Genomic DNA, 22,882 nt, shown 5'->3' with positions numbered 1-22,882 from the left:
TGAAAGGTTACAAATCATGTTCACCAGTTGCCTCTCTATTCTCTTGAATGTTGAAGAGAGAGAGAGAGAGAGAGAGAGAGAGAGAGAGAGAGAGATACTATTACATGTGTATGGAAAATCCTGTTCCAAACATTGACATTAGAGAGAATTCGAAATCACAAGCAAAATCACTTTATTGTACTAGTACAATATTTAGAGGTGCTCAATTGTTCAACTGCCTGCCTAAAGTAATCGGAAATATAAACTGAACCTTTACTGAAACACTAAACAAACATAATTATTTAGATATATCTCTAATTAGTATATCAGTTTCATCTTTCGATGAACTAATAACAAAATTGTTTTTCTCATGGGCAAACTGTATGTAGCATGTACAAGAGTTGGAAGTCCACGCAATCTTTTTAAATATGTTCCTTCTGGAAAAACACGTAACATTGTTTATAAGGAAGTTCTAGATTTGGAATAAATACTAAATAAGATGAACAAATAACACAATTAAGAGGTGAAAGGACACGGACCGAAAATAGGGATCTTAAAAATGAAATGCAAAAATGTATTTAGCATGGCAATACAGTGTCATATGGCAGTTGGCTCCCGAGTGACACTAGGTAACCCTGATGTGTGTGTGTGTGCCTGCGCACGCACGTACTTCTCCACTTTCTGTTTTAAATACCAGGCATTACAATTTTGCAAATAAAAGGTTTTTCAAAATTGCAATTGCTTATCACTTTTTTGTCCTGCTTAATTTTAAAGTTATGTACACTAACTATTTCAATGTTCTGGATTTTTTTTTTTTTTTAGAATTATATGTTTCAAACATAGGAGATCGTGATTCCACACAAAAATTAGGGCTAACGTTGGGGGTTGGATTTAAGATTTAATACTAGGGTTAGTATTGTAGTTTAGATTTTAGGGATGAAATTAGGATTAGAATCTTGAGTTAAGTTTTAAGGTAAGAAGAGCTGAGGGTTAGCATTTAACATTAGGGTTTCGTGTTAGCATTTAGGATTACAATTTTGAGTTAGGGTAAGGGTTAATTTAAACAGAAATAGAAAAGGGATTCAAAAGATTTGAATTTGTGTACAAATTTTTACAGAATTGAACTTGCATATGTTTGGAATATGGATATCAAACTGTATTCTTAAAAGAAAAAAAAGAAAAAGCTCTACAAAATGTTCTTAGTCCGAAATTTCAGTAAGTGTTTTCGTTTTTTTGAAAATATTTACTATAAGTTAGATAAAGAGCTTTGCGATGTTACAGTTAATTCTTTGAGTCATTAAATCGAGCAGCGCCGGGTGTTTCAGCTGGGATATATAAATAAGGGAAATAATAAGGTACAGTCCCCTACGTCAAGGTTCGCAGTCAACTGCTCTAATCAGCTGTCGAGTTATCTACCCCTGATTCTGTTGACTGTAAACATGGCATTGAAGTTGCCCCACAACCTGAGAAGTGGCAAATTAATTTTAGATGTTTCTAATTTCAATCATCTGAAAAGCAACCACGACGCAATCGTCCTTTCACATTTCTTCAACTTTTCTGTAAGTAGACGTGAATATTTCCTTTCATTCTAACAGAATTCCATCAGATTCACCACGTGGGTTCTTTACAAACTGATGTTTATCCATTGAGAGGAAACGGATTAATAATAATAATAATGAACTTGTTGCAGACAGTGTTCAGGTGCACCCTAAGTGTTCAGGTGCACTACAAAGTGCTCAGGTAGATTAATCTTCATCGAAAAGACTATTCATCATAGAAATTTCACTAATGGCCATCCTGTCTTGTGGTCGTTGTTGGTAGATATTTAGAATTACATTATCTAAAGTTTATCGTCTTCATTATTTGTTTTAGAGAGATTTCGTTGCTATTTCTATCGGTTCGAGCGATCCCGTAGAATCTCTTTTTGCTTAATGTAAACTAGAAAATCTCCGGTAAAAATTATCCGACACTTCTTTGCTGTGGACAAACGATTTTATTTAAACACCCTTCATGCACGAATCGGTGTTTCAATAAGAATTTACATTTAAAGGGACCAGGATTTGTGTTGAGTGGAGTTGGGGAAAGGATTTACAAAACAGTGAAAAAATAAAGGCAATCTTTCCTTCGATAAAAGAAAATTCATTCACAGAAGAAAACCCACCTTGTTTCTTATCCTTTCCATTCTCCACGGATAGACAATTCCGAAAGTCCACCGATCGTTAAAACAAAATTCAAACAAATAATATTTGACATTTATTTTATTATTTACATATAAATACAAAAAAACAATAATCTTATCAAAATACGGCGAAGGTAAAGAATACGTACACCCGGTGGTTAGGGTTTAGGGTTAGGGGTTTTGTTACGCCGAAAACCAGGGGTGTACGTACTCTTTACCTCCGTCTCAAAATACATTCTGTTTGTTACAATTTGCAATAATTCAGTAAAAAAGAATATATTTTACAAAAGAAATAGAAAGGAAAACAAGCACCAATGCAGCACCAAGTGCTTCAACTGGCCGCACACCACAAGGTTGAACGGAACCTACCGAAGCAATCCAACACGTCCGCGGCATTACCATGGGGCGATGGCGTGGCTGAGGCGTTGGAGAAGCCAAACACCCTCAATTAGCTGCGAAGATTTACATCTAATGATCTGTTAACAATTCTAAGATGATGTTTAATAAACATTAAAACTTTGAGAACGCTGAAGGATCAAAGCCGTCGTCGTCATCATCATCATCATCAGCGTTAAGCGTTTGCAGGCGTAACTGTTTGATAAGAAGCTTGTTGCCCACCCACATGGTTCTGGGCTCAGTCCCACTGCTTAGCATTTTGGCCAAGTGTTTTTGACTTTAGTTTCATGCCGACCAAAGCCTTGTGAGTGGATTTGATAGATGGAAACTGAAAGAAGCCCTTCGTCCTTGCCAGCATGGAGAACAGACGTTAAATGGTGATGATGATTATATATATATATATATATATATATATATATATATATATATATGTCTTGTCTTCGAAACGTCTAGATAGAATAGAGACAGCTGATGAAGGGATATTCCAAGTGGCTTTCCGTTTTCCTATGTGTTCGTTCCGTTGTCTGTAGTTTATTGTTCTAACGTCCTGCACCCTGATATGCATGTATATACACATGTAGATGTAAGTATGTACATATATGTGTGTATACATGTATATATATTCTTTGTATTATATGTATATATACACGTATAAGAAGAGATGACCACTAGGTGGACATCCAATATGCTAGAAAGAGGAGCTCTGGTATTTTGCTGAATTTTTTCTGGAGAACATGATTTTTCTTTTGTGGTTGGGTCGTTGATGACCTCTTTCTAGCATATTGGATGTCCACCTAGTGGTCATCCCTTCTTATACGCATGTAATACAATTTTTCTGAATTAACAGATTTTTTTTATATGCTAGAGACCACTGGTTTTAAATTGAAATTAATATTCAATTTATCACCCTCAGTATATAAATATAAATATATAAATATGTATATATATATATCATCATCATCATCGTTTAACGTCCGCTTTCCATGCTAGCATGGGTTGGACGATTTGACTGAGGACTGGTGCAACCGGATGGCTACACCAGGCTCCAATCTAATTTGGCAGAGTTTCTACAGCTGGATGCCCTTCCTAACGCCAACCACTATATATATATATATATATGTATGGGACCTTCTCTTTGTGGCTGGAGACTTCAACGGTCATGTCGGACGTCGTGCTGGAGGCTTCCATGGCATACATGGAGGCTATGGCTTCGATTCCCGCAACGAGGAGGGAACCAGACTGCTGGAGTTCTGTGATGCAACCGATCTTATGGTCTGCAATACCAACTTCAGGAAACCTGCCAGTCACCTAGTCACCTACCGCTCCGGCAGACACTCTTGCCAAATCGACTACATCCTCGCCAGAAATAGGGAAAGAGGGCGGCTTATAAATGCCAAAACCTACCCTGGCGAAGAATGTACCCCACAACATAGATTAGTAGTTAGCGACTTTGGGATCAAGGCAAAATGGGTGCCCAGAATTAGACAGGCTTGGAGGAGAAGGGTGTGGAAGCTTAAAGACCCTGCAAACGGACAGAGACTTAGAGACAAGTTACTTGAAGCATTTAACGAAATAGAAGGGGATATAGCATCATACAACGTGGAAGACAATTGGAGATTTCTGCGGGACAACCTGTTGAAAGCCACCGACCAGATTTGTGGGTGGTGTAAGGTCCCCTCCCGACCCAGAGTAACGTGGTGGTGGAACAAGGAGGTAGACAGGGCTATTAGACAAAAGAAACAGGCTTGGAAGAACGGTGGTAGCAGGGAATTGTACCAATGTGCCAGAAGGGAGGCTAGGCGACAGGTTTATTTAGCCAGAGGGGAAGCAGATAAGGAAAGATTTGCCAATGTTCTGCGCCGTGAGGACCGAAGACTCGAGGCATTTCGTGTTGCAAGACAGTGTAGGAGAGAGAATAGTGATGTTGTAGGAGAGAAATGTGTTCGCATGGATGATGGTACGCTTGCATTAAATGAGGATGCAAAGAAAGAGGTCTGGAGATGCCACTACGATAGATTGCTTAATAAAGAGAATGAATGGGAGAAAGAGAGCCTGCCGTATGTCGACCCAATAGAGGGACCAGCTATCCGAGTTGATAGTACCAGGGTAGATAAAGCAATTAAGAGTATGAAGACCGGGAAAGCCCCCGGCCCATCAGGAATCACTGCAGAGATGCTCAAAATATCTGGCAGTGTTGGCTATAGCCTAGTCACCCGTATTACGAACCAGGTGATACACGAAGGAGTCATACCCAATGACTGGTGTAGCAGCATCATAGTCAACTGCTACAAAGGTAAAGGTGACGCTTTAGATACAAATAATTACAGAGGCATCAAGCTGTTAGATCAGGTTATGAAAGTTACAGAGAGGGTCATAGCCCAACTAATTAGAGAGCGAATCAATTTAGATGAGATGCAGTTTGGGTTCGTGCCAGGTAAAAGCACTACTGATGCCTTATTTCTAGTGAGACAGTTGCAGGAGAAATACCTAGCTAAGGATAAACCTCTGTACCTGGCTTTCGTTGACATGGAGAAAGCCTTTGACAGGGTCCCCCGATCCCTTATCTGGTGGTCAATGAGGAAACTTAGGATAGAAGAATGGTTAGTGAGAGCTGTGCGAGCCATGTACAGAGATGCTGCCAGTAAGGTGAGGGTTGGAAATGAGTACAGCAATGAATTCCGGGTAGAGGTAGGGGTCCATCAAGGTTCCGTCCTCAGCCCCCTCTTATTTATCATAGTCCTCCAGGCAATCACAGAGGAGTTCAAGACAGGTTGCCCCTGGGAGCTCCTCTATGCTGATGACCTTGCCCTAATTGCGGAGTCACTATCAGAACTAGAGGAGAAGTTTCAGGTGTGGAAGCAAGGTCTAGAATTGAAGGGCCTTAGAGTCAACCTAGCTAAAACCAAAATCCTAATAAGTAGGAAGGTAGATAAAACACAAACCCCTTCAGGTAGATGGCCCTGCTCAGTATGTAAAGGAGTAGGTAGTAACTCTATAAGATGTACCCGGTGCAAGCTATGGACACATAAGAGGTGCAGCAACATCAAAGGCAGGTTAACTAGCAAGTTAGTTTTTGTTTGTGGCAGATGTTCAGGTGCAATAAAGACTGTAAACAAACAGGAAACAACTTCTATCTCATTCCAGGGTGAAAAACTAGAGGTAGTCGATAGCTTCCGCTATCTGGGCGACCAAGTTAGTAGTGGGGGTGGGTGCGCTGAAAGTGTAGCTGCTAGAATAAGAATAGCCTGGGCAAAGTTTAGAGAGCTCTTACCCCTGCTGGCGACAAAGGGACTCTCACTCAGAGTAAAAGGCAGACTGTATGACGCATGCGTACAAACAACCATGCTACATGGCAGTGAAACATGGGCTGTAACTGCTGAGGACATACGTAAGCTCGCAAGGAATGAAGCCAGTATGCTCCGTTGGATGTGTAATGTCAATGTGAATACCCGTCAGAGTGTAAGTATCTTGAGAGAAAAGCTGAACATTAGAAGCATCAGTTGTGGCGTGCAAGAGAGACGATTGCGCTGGTATGGACATGTGGTGAGAATGGAGGAGGATAGCTGCGTGAAAAAGTGCCACACCCTAACAGTTGAGGGAACCCGTGGAAGAGGTAGGCCCAGGAAGACCTGGGCTGAGGTGGTGAGGCAAGACCTTCGTACATTGGGCCTCACCGAGGCGATGACTACTGACCGAGACCTTTGGAAATGTGCTGTGCGTGAGAAGACCCGGCAAGCCAAGTAAGATCGTTGCCAGTGCCCCTGGACTGGTTCTTGTGCGGGTGGCACATGAGATGCACCATTTTGAACGTGGCCGTTGCCAGTACCGCCTGACTGGCTCCTGTAGGATTTTCGAGCGAGATCGTTGCCAGTGCCCCTGGACTGGCTTGTGCGGGTGGCACATAAAAGACACCATTTCGAGCGTGGCCGTTTTCGTGCGGGTGACACGTAAAAGCACCCACTACACTCTCTGAGTGGTTGGCGTTAGGAAGGGCATCCAGCTGTAGAAACTCTGCCAAATCAGACTGGAGCCTGGTGTTGCCATCCGGTTTCACCAGTCCTCAGTCAAATCGTCCAACCCATGCTAGCATGGAAAGCGGACGTTAAACGATGATGATGATGATGATATATATATATATGTATGTATGTATGTATATATATATATATATATATATATATATATATATATATATATATATACGAGGGTGAGTGAAAAAGTAATGCCATTTTGTTTAGGACAGATATAATTACCAACACAGGAACATGTTTCATACATAATTACCAACACAGGAACATGTATCATACATCAAAATGAAGCTGGTCCTCTGTGAATCACATCCCTTACTTCTCAACATAGTCACCATTTCTCTCAATAGCAATGTTCCACCTTCGAATGAGAGCATGTATCCCTGCCCCGTAAAATTCTGTTGACTGTTCTTTGAGCCACTGCTTCACTACAGTTTTCACTTCCTTGTCACTGGAATAATGTTTGCCTCTCAAACCCTCTTTCATGGGGCCGAAGAGATGATAGTCCAGTGACGAGGAAGTGAAAACTGTAGTGAAGAAGTGGCTCAAAGAGCAGTCAACAGAATTTTACGGGGCAGGGATACATGCTCTCATTCGAAGGTGGAACATTGCTATTGAGAGAAACGGTGACTATGTTTGAGAAGTAGGGATGTGATCCACAGAGGACCAGCTTCATTTTGACGTTGGTAATTATATCTGTCCTAAACAAAATGGCATTACTTTTTGACTCACCCTCCTATATATATATATATATATGTGTATATGTAAGGATGCCCTCACTGATAAATTTAATGAGAAGGAAGAATAACTACAGATTAGTGATTCTGCAAAGAAGGAGGCTTGGAAGTGCCACTATGAAAGGCAGGGGAGAAGGGGAGCCTGCCCAGTGTGAATCCAACAGAGGGGCCAACTATTCGAATCAGCAGTAGCTTACTAGGTAAAGCAATTTTGGACCCAAATTTGGATCAAAGCTGTCTTGACATGGGAAGCCTATTGAAAGTTTATATATATGTGTGTGTGTGTATGATAGGGTACTTAAGCTCAGGCAGGCATCATACAATCTGCCTTTCACTCTGAGAGAGAATCCCTTTGTTACCAGCAGAGGTAAGAACTTTCTGAATTTATCCCAACTTATTTGTATTCTAGCAGCTAAGCTCTCGGTGCATCCACCCCTACTACTAACTTGGTCACCTAGGTAGTGGAAACCAGCAGCTACTTCTAGCCCCCCCCCCCCCCCTGGCATGTGAAGGAATCTATTTTCTGTACATTTATAGTGTTGATTGTATCTGTGCATCTTCCACACACAAAGACTATTTTCCCTGTTAACCTTCCTCTGATATTCCTGCACCTCTTATGTATCCATTGCTTACACCAGGTACATCTTTTGGAATTTCTACCTATGCCTTTTTTTACATATCAAGCAGGGCCATCTACCTGACTGGATTTGTGGTTTGTCTGCTTTCCTACTTATTAAGACTTTAGTTTTTGCTAGGTTAATTCTAAGGCCCATCGATTAGAAATAATTATCTTCTGTTAAATAATTAAATTTTATTTTAACTGTAAAATAATGTTACTTTACAGAAAAAAAAATCTCTTACAGGTTAATAAATTGATTATTACATTAATCCTATCACTTGAAACAATTGCTTATGTAGTCTTCCACACAGTTTCCATTTACCATTATTCATGTTTCAGCTGAATTTGATTCTCCCTGGTGCTGTCAATCTGCCAGATTCTCTTGATGATATTCTCCAACAGAAAGGTTCCACTGTATATTTCCTGAAAGGAATACCAATTTCTTTACTCATAGAACCAGATTTTTTGGAAGCTTTCTGCAAAAAAGGTAAATGTACCTTTTTTATAATAATTTTCTCAAATGTTTCTATAATTTCTGGTTCTGTTCAAACGGATTGTTGTCTCATTGTCAGCATAAAAACTGACCAACTGACCATTATTACTCTTGATTGTTGCATCATTGTCAGCACAGACTGACCAGTAGATCCCAATGTGAATGACCCATAAGCCAATGGCGGATCCTTTGCATTATTACTTAACCTACTAGAAATGGCAGCTAAATTTCCTTTAAATCACACTCTTAGCTTAAAAAAAGAAGGGCACATTAATGTTTGGCAAATGACAGGATGGTCAGGGCTAGAAACCCTTTCTCCAAAGGTCTGTTCTGCATGATCTTGACTAAACAATAGATGCCCCTGAGTGCTCATTGCCTAGTACTCACTTCTCAATGGCTCTGTTTTGTTTGGGCCACATTGTGAGTGCATACTGACCAACTGACCACATTTCCGTCCAAATGACTCCAATGGCTTCTTTTGAACATCAATTTTTTTGACTGGCCAACAGAGGGTTTTAATGACTTCATAACTTAACTTTTACCACTTAATTAGAATTTAAATATGATAAATAATATTTAGAGATAGTTATAATATAGAAGTATTATTCACCTTTACCTACCCTCACTTCCTGTTCTTTTACTCCCAGGGTCTACACTGACCCCTCATGATACATGGCAAACTCACTGTGCTGGTGCCACAAAAAAAATGCACCCAGTACACTGTAAAGTGGTTGGCATTTGGAAGGGAATCCAGCTGCAGAAACCATGTCTGTTCGGGCATGGTTTCTATGACTGGATGCCTTTCCTTATGCCAACCACTTTACAGAATGTAGTGGGTGCTTTTACACAGCTGCTGACTCTCCAGACCTCAGTCAAACCATCCAACCCATGCCAGCATGGAAAGCAGACGTTAAATGATGATGATGATTTACTAAATAACAATGCAGTCTCCTTTTTGTGCATGCAGTAAATGTGGATGAGATTAATGGTGGGTGGTGGGGATAAGCCATAAGAGCCTTTAGGGGCAGTGGAGAGATTTCTGGTACTGGTGGTGGTGCAGAGGCGGAGTCATGAAGAGATTTCCAGTATAGGGGGTGGTGAGGTGGGCGGGGCAGGATTGGGTGGGTGCATCGCCAATAAGTAAAGAGGACAACTTGATTGCATGAAATAGCAACCAAGACAGATAGAAATGAGAAGGTCAGAGAGAAAGAGACTTGACTGCCGAAGAAATCATTGCAGAATGCGGAAAGCCATGGAGTGTGACTCAGGGAGGGAATATTGTTGAAATGAAAGTGAGTGAGGAACATGAAGAAGTTGAAATTGTGAAAGTTAGTTTCAATGAAATTATTGTCTGGTTGGTAAAAACACAAAATAGATGAATGATGGTCAATCAAGGACAAGAGGAAAGTTTCTGAGGCTGGACAGGCCACGCATGGAATAGTAGCAAGAGCAGAGCAGTGTGAAAATTAAGGTGCCATATGGGCGAGAAGGGGTTTTATAAGTCAACAGCCAGAAGTGGACAAGAAAATAAGATAAGTTCATCATCATCATCATCATTTAACATCCGCTTTCCATGCTAGCATGGGTTGGACGATTTGACTGAGGACTGGCAAACCAGATGGCTACACCAGGCTCCAGTCTGATTTGGCAGAGTTTCTACAGCTGGATGCCCTTCCTAATGCCAACCACTCCGAGAGTGTAGTGGGTGCTTTTTACGTGCCACCAGCACGAAGGCCAGTCAGGCGGTACTGGCAATGGCCATGCTAGCATGGGTTGGACGATTTGACTGAGGACTGGCAAACCAGATGGCTACACCAGGCTCCAGTCTGATTTGGCAGAGTTTCTACAGCTGGATGCCCTTCCTAATGCCAACCACTCCGAGAGTGTAGTGGGTGCTTTTTACGTGCCACCAGCACGAAGGCCAGTCAGGCGGTACTGGCAATGGCCATGCTCAAAATGGTGTCTTTTATGTGCCACCTGCACAGGAGCCAGTCCAGCGGCACTGGCAACGACCTCACTCGATCACATAAACTTGATCGCATAAAATAGCAGTCAAGACAGATAGAAATGTGAAGGACAGAGAAAGGGACTTGAGTGCCAGAGAAATCATTGCAAAATAGGGAAAGACATGGGTAACTTCATTGTAAGAAATAGCAGCCAAGATAGATAGAAACAAGAAGGACAGAGAGAGAAAACGAGAGACTAAGTATATTTTTATTAATATTTAGCAGAAGTAACAGAGTGACTCGAGGTCTGAGAGTTTCATGCATTGGCACTTATCAGCTTTGGTAAGTGCCAACACAGGAAACTCTCTTGGACTTTGAATCACTCTGCTGCTTCTGCTAAATTTTAATAAAAATAGAAATATTTTAATAATAATAATAATAATAATAATAATAATAATAATAATCCTTTCTATTGAAGGCACAAGGCCTGAAATTTTTGGGGAGGGGACTAGTTGATTACATTGACCCAGTGCATAACTTGTACTTAATTTATTGACCCTGAAAGGATGAAAGGCTAAGTCAACCTTGGTGGAATTTAAACTCAGAACATAGTGATGGGTGAAATACCACTAAGCATTTCGTCCAGCGTGCTAACAATTCTGCCAGCATGCTGCTTTAATAACTTAATAGTAATGAAATAATAATAATAATAATAATAATAATAATAATAATAATAATAATAATAATTGTTTTCAGGTCAGCTGTATATGATGTCCCATGGTACAAATATTGATACTCAAGACTGTATAGCATTACTGCCCCCTGGTAAGTTTTTACAAATCATTTAAGATTGGTGTTGTTTCTCAGCCACCTCTGTCTCATCTCATTTGTTCACCTAATATTTTTGGTCAGAGAATGAACAACACAATATTTTGTGTGTGTGTGTGTGTGTGACTATGAAGATGCTCAAAAAAATCTGGTGGAATAGAATATGGCCCGGTTACCCCTATAGTTAATCAGGTTGTTCCGGAACATCTAGTGTAGCAGCATTATAGTCAGCTGCTACAACGGCAAAGGTGATGCCTTCCACAGAAGCAATTACAGAGGAATCAAATTGCTGGACCTGGTCATGAAAATTACAGAAACAGTCGTAGGTCCAACTAATTAAGAAAAGAGTTAAGCAAACGAGATGATGTTTGGTTTTATACTTGGGAGAAACATTAGTAATGCTATCCTGATAGTAAAGCAACTGCAGAAGTTATCATCATCATCATCACCACCACCACCACCACCACCATCATCATCATCATCATCATCATCACCACCACCACCACCATCACCACCACCACCACCACTTAACATCCGTTTTCATTGCTGGCATGGGTTGGATGGTTTGACTGAGGACTGGGAAGCCAGGAGCTGCACCACGTTCTGATCTGATCTGGCAAGGTTTCTACAGCTGGATGCCCTTCCTTATGCCAACCACTTCGAGAGTGTAGTGGGTGCTTTTTATGTGCCACTGGCATGGGCGTCATTGGCCTGACACCAGCTCTTGGCTCGACAGGTCAACACAAGCACGGTATAATGCCAAGTGTATACTGCCTCCACGAGGCCCAACGCATGAATGGTGCTTTTTACGTGTTACTGGCACAGGTGCCCATCAGACAGTACTGGCATCGGTTACGAATATGATTTCACTTGGCTCGACAGGTCTTCACAAGCACAGTATATCGCCCAATGATTGGAGGGCGCTTTTAATGGGCCAGTTGCGTGACACTGGCATCGGCCTCAACAATGACCTCACTTGGTTATCCAAAAGCAAACTACTGTATTTGGCATTTATCAGCATGTAGGAAACCTCTCACAGGGTCCCTTACTTTCTCATCAGAGAAGACTGTGCTGGTTTGGTTAAGCAATGAGGACAGCTGCGTAAAGAAGTGCTGATTTCTAATTGGGGAGGTATAGGTAGGCCCAGGAAGATGTGGGATGAGGTGGTGAAATATGATCTCGGATGTTGTGTCTCACAGAGTTGATAACAAGTGACCAAGACCACACACGCACGCACACACACACATGCACACACACATGTATACAATGGGCTTCTTTTCAGTTTCTGTCCACTGAATCCACTCATAAGGATTTGGTTGCCCAGGGCTCAAAGTGCTGCACAGTGGGACTGAACCCCAAATCAGATAGTTGGGAAGCAAGCTTCTTAAGCACACAGCTATGCCTGTGCTTACCCACACTGCGTCTGTATGTCTGTCTTTTTGTCCGTCCGTCCATTTGTTTGTCCATCCATATGTCTAATGGCTTCTTTCAGTTTCCATCCACAAAATCACTTCAGAAGGCTTTGGTCAGTTTGGGGCTGTAGTAGAAGATACTTGCCCAAGGTACCACACAGTAGGACTGAACCTGAAACCATGTGGCTGGGAACTGAACTTCTTAACCTCACAGCCATGCCTGCACCTATTGTAATTATCAATTATTTCAGCATCTTTGATTAAATAATTAATTAAATAATTTTTTTTCCTGAAGGCAAACTTGTGTTGAATGTAACGAAGGACACGTACGAAAGTTTGGGTCTCGATGGGAAGAGGTCAAAGTTCATTAAACATGGACACAACAAATTTGGTGAGTTTACTTTAGCCTTCATATCCTCTCCACCCTTGACTCTCCTCCCTTTCCACTTATCTCTGTTTTATTGTAAACTACAGTGTTACTCGTTGTATGGCAGGTAAACTGTTTTTGGAACTATACTTTTTGGCACAATGGTTAATATTAGGAAATATGTCACACACATCATAATTATAATTTAACTTTTTATAAAATTTCTTGGTGTTTATACAAAATAATGAAATGGATTTTAATTTTCAAAAGAAAAATATTTATTGCTTTAAAATAAAACTTAAGAAAATAAATTTCTCATTTGTATAACTCCCCCCTCAACTACTCATTTACCTCCTCCTCCTTAACTATGATTCCTTCTCTCTCTCTCTCTCTGTGTAGCATTTCTCTACTCATTACCTGCCATCGAGCCTAGTATGTGCATGCCTCCTGCATCTCTCTCTATCTCTCTTTTACTCTCTTCATTTCATGTAAAGAAGTAACTGGAGAAACCAACCAAGACAACGGTACACACACACACTCACACACACACACAACACCGCCTTTATCCTCTCATTGCTCTTACACATCTAACATAACCCCTCACTCCCACATCTTTCATCTTCACACTCACCATCTCTCCTCACATTCTTATGAAACTTTCCCCTCTGTCCCCACTGACCACTCACCCAGTTCAATCCTCTCTATCGCTTTGTCTTGTCTTGCGAGTTACTTGGCGACCCTGCTGGTGCCGGCATCACATTTGAAGCAACCAGTACACTCTGTAGGGTGGCTGGCATTATGAAGGGCATCTAGCCATAGAAACCATGCCATAACAGACAGTTGGGGCCTGGTGCAGAGCTCTGGTTTTTCCCAGCTCCTGTGAAACCGTCCAACCCATGCCAGCATGGAAAACAGACATTAAATGATGATGATGATATATATCATCATCATCATCATCATTGTTTAAGGTCCATTTTCCCGTGTTCGCTTGGTTTGGAACTGGTGAGCCAAAGGATTGTGCCTTGCTCCACTGTCTATTTTTTAGCTATGATTTCTACAGCAAGAAGCTCTTTCTCACATCAACCACTTTACAGAGGGCACTGGGTATGCTGTAGCACCACCACAAGTGAGGTCAGCTAATACTCACAAGACAAGACTTCCTCAAGCGAACGGGGGTGGGGTGTTGAAGCGGGGTGAAGGTCAGATAGAGGGGACAGGAACAACTGTTAGAAAATTACTATTTTTAAATCTCACAACGAGAGATATTCAGCAACAGTACTTTGGAGTAAAGATTGTTTGCCAACATAACATGGCAGACCTAGTTTAGGACGAATGTTGCTGTAATTTAGTCCCAGGAGACATCGTCTCCAGCTGGCTATACATCATGATCTGTGTCCTTATATTTTCAAACAAGGGAATCCAGCACCCCCACTCAGCTCAAAACAATATCTGTGTATCTGTGTAACCCAGAAATCACGATACACAGATATTGTTTTCAGCTGAGGGGTCGGGGTGCTAGATACCCTTGTTCGAAGATATAAAGGACACAGATCGTGTCGTATAGCTGGATGGAGACGATGTCTCCTGAGGTTAAATTACAGGAACATTCATCCTAAACCAGGACTGCCATGTTATGTTGGCAAACAATCTTTACTCCAAAGTACTGTTGCTGTTGAAGAGGAGACACATGGCTTTTCCCAGCTAGAATGGAAGAGATGGTGAGTGCATAGCCTCATAGTACAAGGTCCATTTATGAAATAAAGACATATGTCTGTTATTTTAGCCCTTTTGATACCAACCTGGCTGAAACCACCTCTGGCTCTGAGTACAAATGTCTTGTTTTCATAAGTTTTGAATTAAACTCTTCCACCAGACCTTAGTCACAATTTATGTTCCTAACACTAGCTTAATGATAACCAAGTTATTTTACTAAAATCTTTGTTATATTTAAAATCAATTGAAAGAAACACAGAGCATCTCAACAGAAATATGGTAACGAAAGGATAATTAATCTTAGTGCAATCTTATGTTCCAGTGGTAACCATTCCTCTTTTGGATCCAAACTTTGTTTCTGGTAAAAAGTTCTACGAAAGAGTCAAATGGTGTTTTACAGATCGTTTGAATTTGAAGTTCAATATGTTAGCTTGTTGGATTCCTCCAGGTATGTCTACCCTTCTTTCACTATATCTCTTAGAAATATCATCATCATCATCATCATCAACAATATCATTAACATCATCATTGTTTTAATGTCCACATTTCATGCCGGTAGCATGTAAAAAGCACCATTTGAGTGATCGATGCCAGTGCCGCCTGACGGCACCTGTGCTGCTAGTACATGAGCATGGTTCATGCCAGTGCCACTTGACTGGTTCCCGTGCTGGTGGTATGTAAAAAGCACCCACTACACTCTCGGAGTGGTTGGCATTAGGAAGGGCATCCAACTGTAGAAACTCTGCCAGATCAGATTGGAGCCTGGTGCAGCCATTTGGTTCGCCAGTCCTCAGTCAAACTGTCCAAAACCCAAGCTAGCATAGAAAGTGGATGTTAAACAATAAACGATAAACGAAACAACGATATACATGCAAAATGAGAGACAGCAAAAGGTGGAGACTTTCAGATGATGAATTTATAAATATAAATATAAAGATATATCGATAGATTCCAGCTTACACAGAGTGCAGGCGACAGAGAAAATGAAAGGGGTGAAGGAAAGGTGTTATAAGTGCAACAGCTGCTTCGGGGCCTAGGAGATCCATAATAATGTTGGTAGATGTGGTTCATCACAAAATGTGGCCATACGGATGCATTTAACATAGGATGAGACAAGCCTCCATCATCAGCGTAGAAGTTCAAAGATAATTCCACCTTTGAACTTCTCTGCTTTAAGATCTGAAATGTAAGGTCTTTTCTACCCTGAAGACAGAGGCTCATCTCATCCAATCTTAATGGCATCCATACGGCTACATATTGTAACCTAAGTCTACGAACATTATTATGGATCTCTGAGCCCACAGAAGCAAAGTATTGGACTTATAACACCTTTCTTCCTTTTAATTTTCTCTGTCGTCTGCACTCTGTGTAAGCTGGAATCTATTGATACATCTTTATATTTATACTTATAAATTCCTCGTCTGAAAGTCTCCACCTTTTGTTTTCTCTCAATTTGCATATATAAACATATATATACATTTTGTATTTGAGGTATTTAATATATTTGATGTGTCTAATTTGCTTATCCCCATAATTGCTTATATATATATATTCGGCTAAGCCTGACCTTTCTTTCTTGGTTCAACTACCATCCATGCAACATCTATATTCCTCCCGTTGCCTACCAAATCCTATGTCCCTGCTGTAAGGCTTCACTTCCACACATTCTAGCTTAATTTAATTCGTCCTTAGTCGAAAGACTCCTGTTGTTAATGTCCTGTTATTTGCATTTGTATTTGTGTACCATTTCTCCGTTTTTTTTCGTCCTTGTTTTCATATACATTCGCTGCTTTCTTCCAAGGAATCTAGTGCTCTTAGCTTAGTTTTTCCTTGGGGCTGGCCAGATTGGAGCAATATCGAGAATAACCAGCCGAAATTGCAAAGATAATCAGGAACTCGACTGAAGAAAGAAAACTCCGAATGTCCCGTCCTTGTTTTCTTTGTATCGTCTGTCTGGATGTTTTGCGTTCTTGTCCCATTTTTGGTATTCCCTTTATATACATATATACATATATATATATATATATATATATATATATATACACACACACACACACACGCACAATGATGATGATGATGGCATTGTTTTGTAAACGATTTTTCATTTTGTTTTTTCTTCCCCAGACGATGACATTCTCTCTTCATCTCTTGCGGAATATTTCAAACAAAATAATTATCGGACAGTCACTGCTGGATTAAAAAAGGAGTCAAAAACTAGAACTGGTTTGAAAGTTCCAATTGTGGCCAGCAGCCAACCACATTCAAGTATAGAATCATGTGATTTTCAAGAATTTTTTGATTGGCTGGGTTCTGTATCCTCAGATTGTCAAGAGTGAGTATCCAGAATAATTCTGTCAACATTTTCATCCGATTCTTTGTTTCCCTTCATAATCTTGGTGTCTTTCATGACTCTGGTTTCCATGGTAACAATGGTAAGGGTGTTACCATTTTAAACAGCTTTGTGGTTCCTTGATTGTCTACGTATGCTGGCAGCTGTTTCTTTAGAACTTCCTTCGACCACATCTCAGCTTGTTTATTCATTTAAATATTCACAACTATGAATAATATTTAGTTTACTCACACATCATCACCACCATCACCATCATCATCATCATCATCATCATCATCATCATCATCATCATCATCATCATCATTTAACGTCCATTTTCCCTGCTGGCATGGGTCAGATGGTTTGACAGGAGCTGGTCAGCTGAAGAGCTGCTCAGGCTCCATGTGTCTGTTGTGGCATGGTTTCTACAGCTGGATGACCTTCCTAATGCCAACCCCTTTACATAGTGGACTAGGTGCTTTTACACAACTCTGGCTTGGGTCCTTTTTAATGTTACACCAGCACCCATAAGCCCACAAGATTAGGGATGCTCAGCTGAAGAGGGATGCAAGGGACAAACCTGTATGCAAGGACAACAGTGCTTTTGCTTTGCTTGATGTATCTTTTGAAGTACAGCAAACCACCAGAAACCTTGGTCCTCTGTCACCCCCTCTATGAATTCCAACATCCAAAGATCCTTTCTCACCACTTTGTCCCACGTCTTCCTGAGTCTTTTTTTTTTATGTATCTGCATGTGTGCTTGCGTGTGCGCGTGTGATGACGTGAATCACATGATTTAAGTCACAGCTACAAGACAGCCAAGACCACGTATACTTAGTAAAGGTGCATAACTCCAAATACGTATTTATCTCCCTTCGATCAATTTGTAAGATTTCCTCCCCCTAAATGGCACCAGTTCCGACCAGTAAACGTTTGCAATATGAAATTGTCTGATATTTTATTCTCTTTCAAAATTGTTTTGTGTTGTTTATGAATGCTGAGAAAAGCTCTTTTCTGGTTTAAACTTTCTGCTCATTCTTGAATAATCAAAGACGTTCCAACCATGCCCAACCCATCTTTTAGTCAGACACTTCATGTGGGACTACATTTTCTAATGTATCCTCATTTCTTCCTCCTCAGATTGTAGGCATGTGATTTGAGTTGAAGACACTTGCCCAAGGTGCCATGCAGTGGGACTGAACCTGGAACCATGTGGTTGGAAAACAAGCTTGTTAACCTCACAGCCAGGCTAATGCTTTTGTGTTTCGTGCACAATTTAATCTTTTGTTCTTTAGAGACCCTTAATACTGTTTTAAACTGAGGTCTGATGGAATCGGGTAGAAATAACAGTCAAATCATCCACAAATCACACCTTAATCCCTTAAAACATGGAAGAATGCCTTAGATCATTGGTTCTCAACCATATTTTAATCTCTGGACCCCTTTGATTACTATTTTATCCCAGTGGAATTCCCCTCCCCCAATAACCATTCAATGTTTAAAAACTGTTTTCAAAATTCCTATTTCGTTTTTTGCCCATTCCCTTCGATTAGTTTGTGATGGAACTCATCTGGAAACGTGCTTTAGTTATGGAGAACAAAGAGAGAAAGAAAACCCAGCTCTTTTATGCCTCTAAAGCGGAATTTTTTCTCTCAGACCCTTAAAATGCTACCATGGACCCCTGATTTACTATTCTGTTTGCATGAACCCCCAAGAATCTTATATGGACCCCAGTTGATAACCACTTATTTAGGTTATGTAGTTGCAAGTATCATTAAAAAGATGGGTTGGTCATGTCTGGATTGTGTTTGATGAAATTAGTTTTGTACAATCAGGGTTGACCTGGGGTTAAACAATAACAAGAAAAACCCTTTAACTTTTTTTTCTTCTTCTTTTGCAGCCATGTAGATGAAGACTGCCACATGTCGTTCACTCCAACCCCAAATTATACGGTGGACAGTTTGAATTATAATGTGAAAGGTTTCATTCTTCCTCAAACTATTCAAAAGATTCTCGTGGAATTAAGGACTATTGTAACCCAGTACAGCCTCAAGTGGTCAGCAATGACCATTCATGGCTTTACTGATGCACCAGTCACATGGGAGATGAGAGAACATGGATTCCAGTACAACGGAGACAATCTTTATACATATGTTGTCTTTCCTGATGATATCTACTGGCTTTACACTGCTGTTGGATCCCTTGACACATGGATTTGATCTCAAGACCAAACATAAACGACAGCCTGTATGATTTCATTGTATCATGTATGGTTCTTGTATTTCACAATCTTTAACTCTTCTGACATTTTCTCAATCTAAAAGGAGTCTTGTAAAGAAATAACATATTTATTCCACCATTCCTATGTGTGAGTATTTGGTCCAAGACTGCACCAGGCTCTGTAAGCCTCTGGTATTTAGCGAAATGTTTTCTCCAAATATTATTCTTCAGCTGCTCGTTGTTGCCTAACAAGTCTCTCTGACTAAAACCAACAATCTGTAACATCAACAATGTTTCAGCAATGGCTGACTGCTACGATCTGTCTGTATGTCTGTATGTAAGAAGTCTGCATCTTTTGGTTTATGTGTCACCAATGTCATGGGGCAGCAAGTAAGCTCTCCATTAACTGAGTCTCTCACTTAGCTTCTCCTCTCAGCCAGAACAGTTTCACTATTCGCATCACCCCCTCACCCCATCATTTCACTCCCTCCTCCACCACAGCATATTCTTTAATCCTTTTGTTTTTTTTTTTTTTGAAATACATTTCCTTCGTTTCAAATTATTTTTGGAAATAATGAAAAATTGATTAAAATAACTTTGTCATTATTAAACTGGTGTTAGGAACACAAATTAACTGGAAATTTTGACGGAGGAAGATTTTAATTTCTATCACTTTTAAAGAAAAAGTTTGTCGTAGAACCAGGCTCTGTTTCAGGTTTGTATGAAAACGGTTAAAAGGAAGCACGACACTTTAAGTTTTATAATTATTGATAATGTTATTAATGTTGTTATTTTCATTTACGAACCATATTCAGCCATGCCATGACCAACACTGATCAAATAAGGAAGGGTATGATGAAATGAAGCATTCAACCTTCTTATTCTTGTGTCTTACTCCTTAACCCACCCTCCTTTCTTTTCCAACTGGAATATCCATGTACCTACTCAACAACTGGACACCTACCCCTGTCCCTTTACACCTCTAACCTCTCATCAACTGGCACAGAACCAACCCTGCCTCAATACCCCTCCCCACTCCCAGCTGAGCGTTTTTTTTTTTATCTTGCAAGTTACTTGGTGACCCTATTGATGTTGGTGCCATGTGAAAAGCACCCACGACACTCTGTAAGGTGGTTGTTCTTAAGAAGAGCATCCTGCTGTAGAAGCCAGGCCAAAACAGACTATGGAGCCTGGTGTGGCTCTCCAGCCTTGCCAGCACCTGTCAAACCGTCCAACCCATACCAGCATGGAAAACAAACATTAAATGATAATGATACAATCTAATACAGTGTTTGGGACCAGTAAGGCTAATCATGTTACAGACACTTGACTGGTTTTTAGGGGATCAATGAAGTGTGTGTCCTATAGGGTTGTATACATGTCTGAGTATTTAGAATTAGTTTTTCATGTGAACAAGCTGACTTTTCCAAATCCAAATGGTCTTTCATCATCATCATTTAACGTCCATTTTCCATGCTGGCATGGGTTAGACGGTTTGACTGGAACTGGTAACTGGAGAGCTGCACCAGGTTCCAGTCTGATTCGGCTTGGTTTCTATGGCTGGATGCCCGTCCTAATGCCAACCACCTCAAGTTGCTGGCCCTCATGCTGCAAAACTTTGGCAACCTTCTTCCTTTCTGCATCCCCCCTGGCTAAGTATGCCTGCTCTCTCGCTTCCCTTCTAGCTCCCTGCTATAGTTCCTTGCTACCGCCACCTCTCCAGTCCTGCTTCTTTGCTCTGAATGGCCCTGTCAAGTAAACTGTTCCACCACCATCGCTGGTCTGGTTGAGACTTTGCACCAATGACCTCATGCGAAAGGACGAACGAATGGAACAGCAGCTTATGAGGATGGATGAGCGACAGTGGCGACTGCTGGGGCATGAGGTGGAGTGCACCAACTACAAGTTTGGTCTGTGGCTCTCAGTAAGTTGTCTCATAGGAACTTACAGTTCTGTTCTATGTTGCATGTCTGTAACTCCTCATGAAATGCTTCAGTTAGGACGTCTCTAAATCTCTGACCATTCAGAAGATCCTTAAGCTTCCAGTTCCCTCTTTTCCAAACTGGCTTCCTTCTTGGAATCTTTCTTGCCTCTAGTCTGAAATCACTGATGATTAATCTATGCTGAGGGATACATTCTTCATCAGGGAAAGATTTTGCATTTATGAGCCACCCTGGATCTCCGTTTCTGGGGACAATGTAGTGAATCTGGCTTGTGTGGTCACCAGATTTATAGGTTATCTGGTGATTGGCTGGTTTCCTGAAGTTGGTGTTGCAGGTCATTAGGTTATTTGTATCACAGAACTCCAGCAGTCTTGTTCCTTCATTTTGGGAACCAATTCCATAGCCCCCACGCACCCCATGAAAGACACATGGGTGCTGCCTGACATGTCCTTTGAAATCACCAGCCACGAAGATAAGGTCACTGTAATTTGTCTTTGAGGTAGTCTGCAGAAGAATTTCATAAAAGTAGTCCTTTTGTTAATTTATCAGACTGGGTTTGGTGGGCATAGGCAGAGATGATTGTTGCTGTGCAACTCTGTCACACTAGTCTAAGCTGAAGTACTCTATCACATACTCTGACTACCTCAATCACCTTATTAACCCATTTCCTTGCTAGAAGTATGTCCACACCTCCTACCCCGTCACTGTTGCCCTCCCAGAAAAATTTATACCTGTGTGTTTTGCCTGTGAGGAACCTGGCTGAAGCTCCTCCTTCCACCTTACTTCTTGAATGCAACACACATCCAACACACGACTCCATTCAAGCATCTCAACAATATCACCAGACCTGTCTTTCAATGTGCCTACATTGACAGTGCCAATTCTGAGAGAATGTGAGGAGAGGCAGGAGGTAACATGGGAAGGGAGAGCTGCGGCTTTCAGTATCTGAAAAGAAAGTTCTAAGTGTTTGCCAACAGACATGTCATAACAGTTATCCTCACATTTAATCTACCATCATTCATGTTACACTTGCTGCCTCCACTGGAAGTGGGTGCTATACAAGCATTGGTAGAAGAAATGTTAGTACAAACACAAATAAATACATACAAACAAGGAGCTAACTGGTTAATCATTGTCACTTCCATTGCAGGTGGGTGCTATCGAGCAGCAGGAGTAGAAGCTATGTTAATACAAATGCAATTAAATCATCATCATCATCATCATTGTTTAACGTCCGTTTTCCATGCTGGCATGGGTTGGACGGTTTGACTGAGGTCTGGAGAGCCAGAGGCTGCACCAGGTTCCACGTTAAATAAATAAGATAAGAGTAGTTAATTCGTTATGTATAGTTGGTTGGTTAATTAATTGACTAAACAATAAAACTAAGGAGTCACGTTTAGTTTTGTTTTCTTTGGAGCAAAGTAACAAGCTAAAGCGTTTGTATTGCAGCAATGTTGGTGACATACTGGGGTGTGGGTAGGAATTTCTTGACACTACCACAATATTTGGAGGAAGATTTTCTGAACTTAAAAACTGTATGTATGTGTATATGTAAGACACTGACACGAACCTTTCGGAAGTTTACGGATTGAATTTGCTTTCATTTATATGTATGTGTGTGTGTGTATGTATGTATGTTTCTGTATGTGTGTGTGTGTGTGTGTATGAATGGATGTATGCTTGTATGCATATATGT

General features: G+C 40.8%; 1 protein-coding gene across 2 annotated transcripts; it reads left to right on the top strand.

Annotated features, from left to right (window-relative positions):
• Positions 1-1,389: 1,389 nt before the first annotated feature.
• On the top strand, positions 1,390-22,579 carry LOC106874933 (ribonuclease P protein subunit p40). Of its 2 annotated transcripts, none has more exons than XM_014922846.3 (7): positions 1,390-1,538; positions 8,275-8,422; positions 11,131-11,199; positions 12,910-13,005; positions 15,017-15,142; positions 16,819-17,026; positions 18,924-22,579. In XM_014922846.3, the coding sequence occupies exons 1-7, from the start codon at positions 1,419-1,421 to the stop codon at positions 19,240-19,242; spliced, it is 1,086 nt and encodes a 361-aa protein (XP_014778332.1). In that variant the 5' UTR covers positions 1,390-1,418; the 3' UTR covers positions 19,243-22,579. The 2 variants fall into 2 exon arrangements, with proteins under 2 accessions (XP_014778332.1, XP_089221460.1); XM_089365334.1 differs by having other exon boundaries at positions 1,390-2,931.
• Positions 22,580-22,882: the final 303 nt, after the last annotated feature.

The sequence above is a fragment of the Octopus bimaculoides genome, chromosome 1 (genome assembly GCF_046866305.1).
Source record: "Octopus bimaculoides isolate indiv1 chromosome 1, ASM4686630v1, whole genome shotgun sequence".
Lineage (NCBI taxonomy): Eukaryota > Metazoa > Mollusca > Cephalopoda > Octopoda > Octopodidae > Octopus > Octopus bimaculoides.
Note: the sequence above shows the minus strand (reverse complement) of the source record. Positions and strands in the feature narration are given on the sequence as shown.